This window comes from Mauremys mutica, chromosome 2, assembly GCF_020497125.1.
Source record: "Mauremys mutica isolate MM-2020 ecotype Southern chromosome 2, ASM2049712v1, whole genome shotgun sequence".
Taxonomy (NCBI): Eukaryota; Metazoa; Chordata; order Testudines; family Geoemydidae; genus Mauremys; species Mauremys mutica.
Genome location: NC_059073.1, coordinates 233,074,897 through 233,088,121, shown reverse-complemented (window position 1 = coordinate 233,088,121; position 13,225 = coordinate 233,074,897). Strand labels below are relative to the sequence as shown.

At 40.8% G+C, this 13,225-nt stretch overlaps 1 protein-coding gene across 3 annotated transcripts in view; it reads right to left on the bottom strand.

Moving 5' to 3' along the window:
- OSBPL3 (oxysterol binding protein like 3) overlaps positions 1-13,225 on the bottom strand; it is a 127,758-nt gene that overhangs the window by 6,807 nt on the left and 107,726 nt on the right. For all 3 annotated transcript variants that reach the window (XM_045006192.1, XM_045006195.1, XM_045006194.1), the window contains 6 exons: positions 12,351-12,488; positions 9,777-9,840; positions 6,254-6,332; positions 2,530-2,674; positions 923-1,067; positions 128-254 (listed from right to left, as the gene is read on the bottom strand). In XM_045006192.1, the coding sequence (XP_044862127.1) occupies positions 128-254; positions 923-1,067; positions 2,530-2,674; positions 6,254-6,332; positions 9,777-9,840; positions 12,351-12,488 (698 nt within the window). The remainder of the gene's footprint in view (positions 1-127; positions 255-922; positions 1,068-2,529; positions 2,675-6,253; positions 6,333-9,776; positions 9,841-12,350; positions 12,489-13,225) is intronic.

Genomic DNA, 13,225 nt, shown 5'->3' with positions numbered 1-13,225 from the left:
AGCATGGGTGCATGCAAAAGTGGGAAACAAAAGAGTCTATTCTAACGAGCCCAAGTGTGGAATAAAAAGTGACTTCATAAGGAGTAAAGAATACTGTATGAAAAAATATATATGCAAAACATGTTACCTTTGGTCTGGCCTAAATCGTGTGTCAGTAGGTGGTAGGAATGGCCTACTCTGTGGGTCCAGTTCATTTAACTCTAATGCAAACTGTGTAAATCCATAACATTGCTCATAATCTTTAGGCATGGGATCTAAAAAGAAGCACGTATAAAGAATGCAAATTAGGCTTTTATCTTTTTTTAAGAAGTCCTGCTATTTTAACACGTTAAGGCTTTAAAGCTCACACCACCCCAAATAGCTTCCTGGAATCTGAGTCAAAATAAAACAAAAATGAATAAATTACATATTGCAGAAGGGCATGACTATAGCTTGATACCATTTTGGAGAGAGATGGGTGCAAACCATCAAACTTTGTGGGAATTCATATTTGAATCCGATTGCAGAACTGAACTTTTTGGGCCCATCTTTAATTTTTAAGTACAGGCATCCATTAAACATCTTCAGAAACTTAAAAATATTCTTTTTATTTTTTAGAAATAAACTCCTCACACCTAACACTTGCCCAAATGTGGAATCGAGACCCAAAACCGGGAGAATACAGTAGAAAGTAAAAAAAATAAAAATAAAAATCCATGATTAGTTTCTTTACCAAAAGTAATATTTGAGAACTCTAATTACACAATTTAGCTTTTCAGATTTAAGTTTTACACATTAGAAGCAGAACAGCCAATTTGTGTACAATAATAATAAACCTGGGCCTAACATGTAGTATGAGATGAGGTATGAACATAGGGGTAAATTCATTCTCAAGCAAATTTAAATTCTGCATAAGAAAGTGTTGATTATACTGGTTACTAACTTGCTCGCCATATGCAGGTTGGTGAAGATGGGGTTCCACAGTATATATTCTCGTGCCATTTCCCAAAAAGCCGATGCACTACTTTCCCATTTCTGTCCATGACACTGCCTTCAATCTCATGCATATTAGGATTCCAATATTTTGCCTATAGTTAAAATGAACAGAAACAATATTGCTGCAAAGATAGAAGTATGAGCTATTTTGCCATTTAGATGTGTTATTGTGTAGGACTCTCATGAGGATGCTTTTTCTTAAAGAATAGCTATATGTAAGATCTGGGAGACATCCATTCATTTTCATCTACACTACACAGTGTTACTGACATCAAGCAACCCCCAGTAATTTTAACTAGTTGACTTGCAAAACTCCTCTAAATGTTTATAAAAATCTCTGAAAGTTCTATTTTTTTTCAAGGGAAAAGTTAAGGTAAGGCAGGGATTGGACTTTGATTTTGCAAAACCCAAGGCAGAACCAGAGATGGGTCAGATCCATGGCCTATTTATCTAAACTCCTTCACTTCTACGAATTTGAGAGAGAGAGATTGATGCTCGGGTAAACAGTCCCACTTTTAGCCAGTTTACAATGTAGAATACTTAAGATTTCCAATACAGCTCAAACTTTAAAATCTCAGCTCCAAACACTGTATAATGTCTTTGTAATTTTTTAATTAAAAACAAGCATTTGAAAATCATTTCAGTGCTACCTAGAAAGTGACAGACAGTACTCCTCGGAACAAATCAACAAAAAAAATGAAATTTCAAAGGATGTTTTACAGTAGTTTATTTTCCCCTGCTGCAGATGCATGCAACAGCACTTACCATGTGGATAAAAGGGATGAAACAAACACTTGCTCCAAGAAACTTAGATAAGGAGAACCAGGATTTAGGTAAGTATCCCAATATGATATGCAAAAGTCTCTCTCAGGTAGCAACCAGCCTAGTCACTAGATGCCTCACTGGGTTTCTAGTTGCCACGGGCTTCCAAGAAGCCATTTTAATCCACTGCTAATATAATTTTAAATTGGATGGTCAGGAGTACTTCATGCCTCCTCCTGAAGCACAAGCCTTACACAACAGCTCAGCTAAGCTAGTACACAGTGTACACAAAAGGCAGGCATAGAGTACTGACTGCTCCCCTTGGACTGCGAGTGCCAGTTCTACAGCTGCTGGTAAAAGACAACTTGAGAGCAAACAGAACAGACTGCCACACAGGGCTTTAGTGAGAGGCATGTGGGGAGTCACCACTAGTGGATACCTAGTGCCTGTCTTTAGTCAGAGGCAGCTGGAAAGTACCCACTCTTCCCTTATCCTTGTGGTTTCTTCCCATATCTCAGGAGTCTCCTCACACCAAGCAGCAACTTTTACTTTCTGCCTGGCCCTCTCTAATGAAATGCAATTCTTTTAGAGTTCTATTCTCCTCCCGATGGACAAAAATCTCCAAAACACCAGTGTCAATTACAATTAGATCCAAGGGAAAATGTAATCCATAAGCAGTCCAAGGAACAAGAGTACCCTGCTGGACATGACTCTACTATACAGCATCCTCCTTACAGCTGCGCTCATTAGAAAAAGTATGATCAACAACGCTGCGGTGAGTGAAAGTCACACCTTTATGAAAGTCAGTTTGCAGAGACAAGTGTCGTCATTCAGGTTTTTGATGATGATCTCTCCATAGTGTTCAATCCATCTTTGCCCACTTAAGATGTTATGGATACAAGAAGTCACCTTATTCCACTCAAAATGGTCTCTGAAACTTGAAGCAAGATAAAGAGGTGAATGATGCCATCCCTAAAATAACCAATGAACTCATAACAATGACTAATGGAGGAATTTTCTTATTAAAAAAATGTAAAATGAGTCTTTCCAAATGCATCAGTCTTCTTTCCCTTTCCCCTCTCTCTCCCCAGCAAGCACAATGACACAGCAAGAAAATCCATTTCCCTGAAAAACCTTTGCACTTCTGGTGTAAACCACAGCATTGAATTCAGATAGTTCTCTTAGCTCATCCAAAGTTAAAAAAACATAGTGCTCATATTGCATATAACAATTGGTTAAGGGAAGGAGCATTAAAATGCCCATTTCGTTAAGTGTCCACTGTTCACAGTCCCTCACCAACATCTAGGGCCTGACAAAGCCCGCTGAAGTCAAGGGGAGTCTATGGACTTCAATGCACTTTCAGTCAGGCCCTCACAGCTTGCGCGCTAGGTAAGAGCATAACACAGACTTCATTCCTGAAGAGGCAGTTGCATATGAGAGCAAGAGCAAAAGGAAAAAATATTAACAAATAAAATTAACTAACAAGGTAATTATATAACATTAACATCTATATTCCAAGGAAATTCTCCATTGTTAAATGCTCAGCATTGTTTTTAAAAATGTCTGAAAATGAACAGTTAAAGGAAGGTTGATAAGTGTTCAAATATCCTCTCAGTTCTTATGGTCTCCAATATATATATGCATATTTAAAATACCACATTGGCAGAATTGAGGTTGGTTTTGGAATGTCCAATCTTCAACCTATAGAAACCTTCCTGCAACCAACGCCACTGAATACCATTTTCATTGGGATCATTACCTGCAAACTGCACAGGGCCCACAGACCACCTTCTAGTTCACCAGCCCAAAACCACTGATATCTTGCCTCTTAGCCTTCATCTACAGATTTCTCCCTCCCCAATTCAGACTTTCCACTATGGACAAGAGACCACGATACATCATCCCTTATTCTCCATGTACAGTCCGGAAACATCACCATTTCCATACCCATGATTCTACTATGAGGCAGAAAGTCCAATTTATTTACCTTATCTCTCTGTGGAATGGAACACCATTACCCTCTCTATTTACCCTAAAAAATGTGAGGCGAATCACAGCCTTCTAATACTATAGAATGTCATATCTTTATCCAATCCAGTGTACGCAAACCTTCATGTACTCCATTCATTACAACAAGCTAGTACGCTAATAATCAAGGAGTGGAGAAAAGAGTTGACATACCTGTATCTGTAGAACAGATTTTCAGTTTTAGTCAATATTTGCAAAGAATTTGAAAGTTCCAATTAAGATATAAACTTATTCCAGATCTGCAAACACAACCCGAGATCTGAAAGTCAAACTGGATTATCTTGTTCTCTCACGTACCAGCATCATCGCTGGTAATAAAGTATCTGAGGGCCATATCATGATCTCAATAGCATCAGTGAAGACTTAACCCCACTTGGGCTCTCAGATACCAGGCTGAGTTTACAGTTGTGGTAGTTTGGTAAAAATATTTTTAAAATTCTGAACTGAGCAAATTTGAGATATCATTGAGACTCCATAAACCTGGAACTCCAGAATACCATTTTATGCAATCGCTTTTCAGACTAGAAATGCATTTTAAGTGACTTTCCCCAAATCACTCAAAGTGGAGAGAACTAGGAATATTACCCAGTTATCTTGATTCCCAATCCTGTGCTTTAACCATTACACTATGCTTCCTTATCTAACGTTTGCCCAAACTCCTTCCCTTTCCTCCAAATCTCTCTATAAACCCACCTGTTCCATTAATCATTTCAGTGACAGTGATGCATGGTCATGAGTTTGCTTTACATGACATTATTCAGGATGGTCTTTAAAATAGAAGTTTTTGGGACAGGGACCCACGCGGCAAAATAATGAAGAGGATGGCACAGTGTGCCAGTTGGGCAGCATCATGAACATTTACAGTGATGTATAAATTATGTTCACAGATTTTACAAGTTGTGTTGCCAAGGAAATCTAGGACATCAAAAGACAAAGAAGAGACGAAGAGGAAAGAAAGTACACAGAGGCAGGGTGGAGAGAGAAAGTTGGTAGGAGTACACTTGTGAATATTTCTCAAGGAATAGTGTTGGGGCAAGGAACCCCACCTTTAAGTCTATCTTATGCCAGATAGAAAAATGGCTATTGCTGCTTCTATAGAAACCAGGAAAGTGGGAATGGTGCTTGGGGGATCAATTCCTTCCTTTTTGCCCCGGTTTTTTCAACTCCTCCTCTATTCTCTCTCACCTTTAAAATAATTCTTCAGGCTAAGATTTTCTTTCTCTAGGTCTTAAGAGTCCTGTGCGCTACTGAGTCAGTAATTCTGGGACTCAGAAAAGAGTCACTGCTTCCAAAAGGTGCCAACTCAGCAGAACAGGGGACAAACAGACCAGCAGGGGCAGCAAAGTTAAAGGACATTTCAGTATCAAGGATACCTTTTAAATTACAATGAGAAGAAAGGAGGCGGCAGCCACTCAAATAACCCTTCACTGGGGCTGTTTGGCACAAACCAACCAACCAAAGCAAACTACATGGAATCAGGATAGGGAGCAACATCATTTTGCTTATGAATTCAGGTTATGAAGAACAATTTGTGAGAATGATTTTAGGCTTTACTTTTGTGGGTTGTATTTCACAGATCTATGTATACTCTTCTTTATGTACCACACAGTGCAGAGTCAACTTAACAGGAATAAACGAATAAACGTGGACTCAATCATCTCTTCAAGATAAACCTACTCTTCTTACTTTACCACCCCCTGAGCCTAGACAGGAACTTGATGTAGTGTTTGCATTGCCAGCTAATAAATACATATTTTGTTTAATCTGTATATATGTTCAAGCTTTGTCTGTCTAGCCAGAGCTTTTAAATGGCAGGTTAATTCAATTTTATTGTTTAGGAAAATAGCAGGTTTAAATGGAACACTGCTCAAAACTTTAGACCCGTGTCATGCAACAAAAGATTGAAATAGGCCAGATTCTAGCACGGTGTTTTAATCTTTTGATCTAGTAAATGAGTACTCAGTGCCACAGCAGCACAGGAACACCTTGTCTATTTCTTTTCTTTCTAATCAAAGGATATTTATTAAGCACTGAAGCTGTGTAAGTCATCACATTAGCTGTTGATTTCACACACAAGAATATGCTGCTTTTGCTATTTATTATTAATAATAATAATAATTTATATTGCAGTAGGGTCCAGGATCAGTGTGTTAGGCACTGTAGAAAACACAGAACAGAGTCCCTGACCCAAGGAGCTCTCTCATTATTAAGGGCAGTTAACATAGCCAAAGAAAAAAAAAGAGCCCATGACCCTCATATACTACAAGTACAAAGCCTGCAGCCTTCCCTTAAAAAAAAAAAAAAGGATAAATTAATTTTCTCACTAAGTATTTGTTAAACAATTCTAACTGTGTATGGACAGAAGAGCTGCTAAAGGATTTTAGACTTTACCAATAGCAAAGGCTCTGAAAGGTATACTACCATACTGTAGTTGGGATTCTATTTTGTAAATGCAGCCCTGCTTTGTCTGTGTTGATGCAGCACTTACGCTGGCAGAGTTACATGTGTTGTACCAACTGGAACGATTTCCATGGACTTTCCCCAGAATTTGTTTTTCCATCTCACATCTGAAACAGAAAAACATGGACACATTTAGCAGTAAACACAGGTCAATAAAACTATTTCTGAGCGGAATTATTTTGAAAAAGCCTGATGTAATAAAGTGTTTGAGATACTAACCAAAGCTTGAGCTATTGACCTGCAAAGCTCCATATAGTTTTGCATTTTTCCAAGGGATGCATGTCTAATATTTCAACCAGAAAGTCAAAGCCAGAAGTAGAAGAAAATGAAAATATTCTTTATGAGATTTTGTTCAAATGAATGGTATTTGAATGAACAATTCCTAGATAACGTATACTTCATTCACACTCAATATTTTATTAGAACAAGGCCATCTCCAAAAGCAAAGCTCATATTTCAAGGAGACTGACTTGTGAAACACACAAAGATATGGCTTCTGACCCAGTGCAAGATGGTGCAGTTCTGGGGTGCAAGGCTGGAGAGCTGGGGGGGAATTGGCTAGAGCCTCTCTGTTGTTGGTTCATGAGTGGCTGGGAGATCATTCCTATAACTCCGTTTGGTGTGTCCCTGCCTGTGGATGTGTGTGTAAGTGCAACACCTGTCAAAGGTTTGTAGCTTGGCAACAGCATCACAGAAAGAGGGATGGCCTAGGGTTCCCAACTTTCTAATTGCACAAAACCAAACACTCTTGCCCTGCCCCATGCCCTGAGGCCCCGCCCCCACCCTCACACACTTTCACTGGGCTGGTGCAGGGGCTTGGGATGCGGGAGGAGGTTCAGGGTGCAGGCTCCGGCAGGGAGTTAGGGTGCAGGAGGGGCTTCCGACCTGGGGCATGGGGGTTTGGGATGTGGGCTCTGGGAGGGAGTTAGGGTGCAGGGGGCTCAGACTGGGGCAGAGGGTTGGGGTGTAGGAGAGGGTTCAGGCTCCAGCCACATGGCGCTTACCTCAGGCAGCTCCCAGTCGGCGGTGCACCGGGGCTAAGGCAGCCTGCCTGCCCTGGCTCCGTGCTGCTCCCAGAAGCGGCTGCCATGTTCGGCCCCTAGGCAGAAGTGCAGACAGGCAGCTCTACGTGCTGTGCAATGCCCGCCCCTGCAGCTCCGATTGGCCGCGGTTCTCAGCCAATGGGAGCTGCGGAGGCGGTGCTCGGGGCGGGCGTAGCATGCAGAGCTTCCCAGGTCGCTTCCGGGAGCTGCACAGAGCCAGGGAGCCTGTCTTAGCCTTGCTGCCCCGCCGACCGGACTTTTAATGGCCCAGTCAGCAGTGGTGACCAGAGCTGCCAGGGTCTGTTTTCGACCAATCTAGGTTGCACCCTGGGAACCCTGTCACATTTAAAGACCAGTATATTGGAAAATCTCAAGAAAAAAATGTAGCATGAGAATCCAGAAAGTTTGGATAACATTTGTACCAAATGAGGAGTTAACTGGAAGCTATACCTATGGTAGTCAAGGCACAGATACTGCAATGGTAGGCACTTTAGAAGAATAGAGAGCTCCAGATTCAACCAAAGACCAGCAGATATCAAAGGTCTCCTTAACATGTGACAGTGGAATAGGTAACCAAAAGTTTCAGTTTCATAAAGGGGAAAAAATGGTTCCCAGAATACAAAGCATGATCAGAACCCACTCTTGCCTCATAAAAAGTTTTAGTGATGTCATTAAGGAGAAACACGTGTCAGAGCCAGCTTAGAGGACAGAGTTACAATAGAAAAGGCAAGGGAAGGCTGGGTGGGGACAGAGGAGCAGAAAGAGGAATAGTCTTCAGAAGACCCCCCACAAAAACTGTCACTCAGCATCCAGTTCCTTTAAACACACAAATGACCAAATCCCAGGAACCACCGCTTTCTTGGGAGGAAAGGAGCCTCTTAAATTTAGAAAGCCTGAAATACTTCATCCTGACAGCCTTGCCAGGCTCAGCAAACCCTGGACTAGACCGAAGTTCCCTCCTTTTAGCAAAGGAGGATATGGGATTGGGAAACATTCACACCATACAAAGAACTTTCCTCACACACTAGCTGCTTTAAAATTAAATTTCTTGATGTTTAGAGTTCCACACATGATGAGGACTGTCCTGTGGGAAGAGGTGGCAGCCTTAGCCCCTGCATTCTCCTAGCAAAAGTCAAAGTGTTGTCAGAGTTCTCTAACAGCTCATCCGACCACTTTTTAATGAACTACATGTGCCCTGGTTTTGTCTTTTCAGGCACCTAAAAGGAAACTTTAGATTTTCAGGTTTCAGAGTAGCAGCCGTGTTAGTCTGTATCTGCAAAAAAAACAGGAGTACTTGTGGCACCTTAAAGACTAACAAATTTATTTTAGCATGAGCTTTCGTGAGCTAAAGCTCACTTCCGAAGAAGTGAGCTTTAGCTCACGAAAGCTCATGCTAAAATAAATTTGTTTAGATTTTCAGTTACAAGGCCAGATTCTTTCTGGAGGAGCATTTTGTTCTCACAATGCAAGATGTTATCATAGCCAGAGATGGTATTTAACAAAAACACAGCCAGCCACTTGTATCAGTGTCTTCAGTTTTATTAGACAGTTTCTGCCTTGCCATGATACTATCCAGTCTTCCCTGTACATTGTCTGGTCTCTTTTGCCTGAACTTTTAACCATTAGCTATTTCAGGTCAAGAATAAAGGACTCTTGTTTTGTATTTATTTGCAAGGCAGAGGAATATGTTGAATGATCAAACCCAAACTAGTAAAAGCCCCAATTATTTTAAATATGGGCATGGGTGTAATAACTACACTGAAGTCAGGCAACACAATTAAAAAAACAGAGTTAAAAGTTGTAGCCCAGATAAGCCATGCATTGTCAAACCTCTCACGTTCAAAGGCTTTAACTCAGTTACGGGGACGTGGTTAGGTCCCATCTACCCTATTTCTTACACTATGAAGTATATTCATAGACTCAGACTTTAAGGTCAGAAGAGACCATTATGACCATCTAGGAATGCCATGACAGGAGCCAAGGAGTCAAACCACACAAACACCTGCCAGGTTGTAATGATTTCCTTCTCCCCTTATGGTCTCAGTTTTAAAAAAATGGTACATAGGTTTCTCCATTGTCTTGGACAAATTTCTTGGGCATGGCGGGGAGAAGAGTGGAATTAAAATGTGGTAAGTCCTGCAAATGAATCAGACCAGGCCAAGGGTCTAGCCCCTAGTTTCTAGTTCTAATCATGTTTTTAATTTTTTTTAAAACTTGAGATGCAACTTTTCCCAATGCTTTATTTAAGCTACAGAACAACATTTCCAGATTGTTTTAGAAATGCAGATGTTTGTACTGGTAAAATATCATTCGTTCTTGTTCAGGAATGATTACACAAACGCTATAAAAAGCTTGTCACAGTCTAGGGGCTGAAATTGCCTAGAGCAGTTCTAATATTACTTAACAGTCGGGGAAGCCTGTCTTTCTTGATCTTCTGGATGTCTAATGTTAAACATAAATGAAGCTACTATGAAAATGACAGCAGTAAATTAAAAACTAAAGAATTACCTTGCCAAAAAGCAAAATTCACAGATTCAGCATGACATGCAGATATTGGTGGGTGATGACTGACCTAATTGGAAGAAGGGGAAAAAAATGCATTAACATTTACAAGTTCATTTGAATCTGCTTAAATGCCTCATTTTCCTTTCATAATTTTGTCCTCTAGGGGAGCTAGTAAAATTAACCAATAAGCACTGATGATTACAAAGGGTTGTGAGAAGAGGGATCTCAAGCAAATATTAAAAAGAAAAGACCCGTGACATTTGTGGGTTGGGTGAACTATTAACTGCATATGTTGCACAGGGTCACTAATGTGGTAATTACATATGGCCTGAGGACCCAAGAATGTATTACCAGTAGCCACAAACAGATGTGCGGAAACAAAGGATCAAGTTCACCTCTGGTGTAAGCAGAGTAAGGGGAAAGTTGGCCCCATTTTCAAAGGTGCAGATACCCAAAAATCCCATTAACTTCCACGGAAACTGGTGCTGCTCAGGACCTCCGGAAAAATTAGACCACATAACCCCATCTCCTAACAATAACTGCTATAATAAACAGCCTTCTGCACTTGTTCTTCCTAGCATAAAACCTCAACCACAGCATTTCCTCAGTATTGGGCTTGTGCAGTTGCGTAGACCTGTATTAGGGCAACCGCCAAATAACACAGCCGGGGTTGGGTGGTGGTGGGGAAGTGACGTAGCAGAGCATGAAAGAGAGGAGTGTGGTAAAGCAACCACACAGAGTAGAAGCAGCAGCCATCACATTCATTTCTCAGTAGATGTGAGTAGGAACTGTGCTAAATGACACAGACATTCAATGCCAGACAAGTAACAGGAATAAGACAAAGAAATGTATTTTCTGTCAAGAGTAAATGCATGCTACTTGGAGTCACATTTCTGTTTTAGCTGGACATGTAAATAATGCAATTTATTTTCTCCGCTGTTATAATTTCTCTTATTCCTTATTAAATCCTTCTCTGTTTTTTCTATAAAGGCATTCAGGTCCTTACTGAATACCCTATTGTGGTGAGTCTCATACACAGCTAACCTTTAGCACTGTCCTAACCCACACTGGGTGATAGTCTCCTTCTCAGATGGCACTGCATTCCCCCTAGTTTTTAGCCCCTCTATGGGGTTAAATATTTACACTGGTTACAGAGCAGAATTATCCTCATTTATTATCTGTATTCTAGTAACACCTAGAGGCCACAACCAGGTGCTGGCAGACACATGGTAAGCAACAATCCCTGCCCCAAAGAACTTTCAATCTAAATAGATCGGACAAGAAGTTGGCTGCCCTGCTTGCTGCATGTTTTGTTCTTCCTGTACTTCTCTGTACCTGCCAACTGCTCCCTCACTCTCTTGCCAGTAAATTCACTGTATTACCTCTCATTTATATTTAACATACTGCACATAGTGGAGTGTTTCTGTCAGATAAAGCCTCCATGATGGTTCTTAGATTCCTACCAAGTTAGAACAAGCAGTTAGTGTTTTTATTACTTGCTTTATTAGGATTGCCAATTTTGGTTGGATGTATTCCTGGAGGTTTCATCACATGACCATCTTTAATTCCTGGAGGCTCCAGGACAACGACAACCCTATGCTTTATACATGGTAGCAGGGCGAATCCTTCCACATTAACTCAAATTACTGTGACATTGCAACAGTGGGCCTGATTCACCGCTTCATTACTCTAGGCTGGTTTTATGCCAGTGCAATTTCCACAAATCAGCGGGTTTCATCACCATAAAACTGGAGAACCAGGAACACGAATGGAATTTTAAATCTGATACTTGCCCTACCCATTCCCATATTTCCATCTCAGTAATGTCTGTGACTCATTTCCTGGGGCTAGGTTAAGATTACATAGCACTTTTTTTTATCGTCCGTTTAAGATAGTGTTCCACGTTCTGCCTTTACAGTTTAAGAAAAAACTTGTTTCGTAATGGATTGTAATTTAGGGTTACCCATGACCAAAGTCCTACAATATGCACAACTTTGCCCCAAGCCTTTTTAATCACATCTCGATGAGCTGAAACAGTTTTTAACCTGTTACTTCAGTGAATACCATAGTAACCAAATCCCCTCCTCCCCTTTTAATTTAGTGCTTTAATAACCCCACCTGCCTTTGATAATGCCCAGTTTTCAACCTGGTATTATACTTCCTATACTTTAGTCATTTTCCTGTCTGGAGATTATTTGCAGAAATACTCTCATTGCCTAGCTGTATATGGCCTAGTCCAGGTCAGTTTTCAATATAGGCAGCTGGATTTTTCCTAGGGAAGTTCTTCTATTACTTCAAGTAGATAAGCTGTTATTCTTTGCTTCCTGGCCATAAACTGGTGTGTAATGTTAGCACTTCTATAATGGCTGCCACCATGTTCCACCCCACAGGTGGACACATTTTAGCAGATAGTGAAGTGCTCTCTATAGTTTATAATTCTACAATGTCTTCTGAAGATGCTATATATGATTTATGCCCACATTCTGAGGGGAGCCTCAGAGGACTGCTGCCATGCACACAGAATTAAACAGTCTGTTAAGGGAATAGTGGGACAGTTAAAGGCACAATATACAGTACCTGTTCTGAAAAAAATTGGAAGCCCTTATCTTCCCGGACACATTCATAGGTTTCTCCAAGCACCGGATTAAATGGCTTACTCCCAGCCCTGTAGTAACTGGATGCATATGCAGATACTGCAAAAGCAGCCACGTACACCTGAGAATAAACAAGATTTTGCTTAATTGGTCACTAACAGTTTTCATTATATATCTTTATCTTTTGATTTTATGCACAAAAGAGAAGCCTCATACAGATGCCAGATACACATATTTGCAAACTGCAGAAAAATGTAGCGTATACCTATTGCAAGCCAACCTTTAACACGAGCATTGAGGTGTGACTCAGCTTGCAGAGTCATTTCAAGGCCTTTATTAAAAATAGGAAGGCTCCAAATCCATAAAAGATTTAAAATGTACTTCAATTTCTCCTTTCACAACTATGCAGGAAAAAATGAAATCAGAGGCACACACCAAAAATGGAGAGAGAGAGAGAGAGAGAGAGAGAATGAGAATGCTGGATCAAAGAACACTAGAGCTGTTAGTTTGCAGTGTTGTAGCCCTGTTGGTCCCAGGATATGAGAGACACAAAGGCTGTGTCTATACCAGCACTTTTGTCAGCAAAACTTCTGTTCGTCAGGGGTGTGAAAAAAGCACCGGTAGCTATTTCAGCATCTCCCACTGACATAGCTACCACCACTCATTGGAGGTGGTTTAATTATGCCAGTGGGAGAGATTCTCTATGCCAGAGATTTCTCCCACTGGCATAGAGCAGCTACATAGGAGCCCTTACAGCAACGCAGTTGCAACAGTACAGCTGTGCCGCTGTAAGTGTAAGAACATAAGAATGGCCATACGGGGTCAGACCAAAAGTCCATCTAACAAAGTATCCTGTCT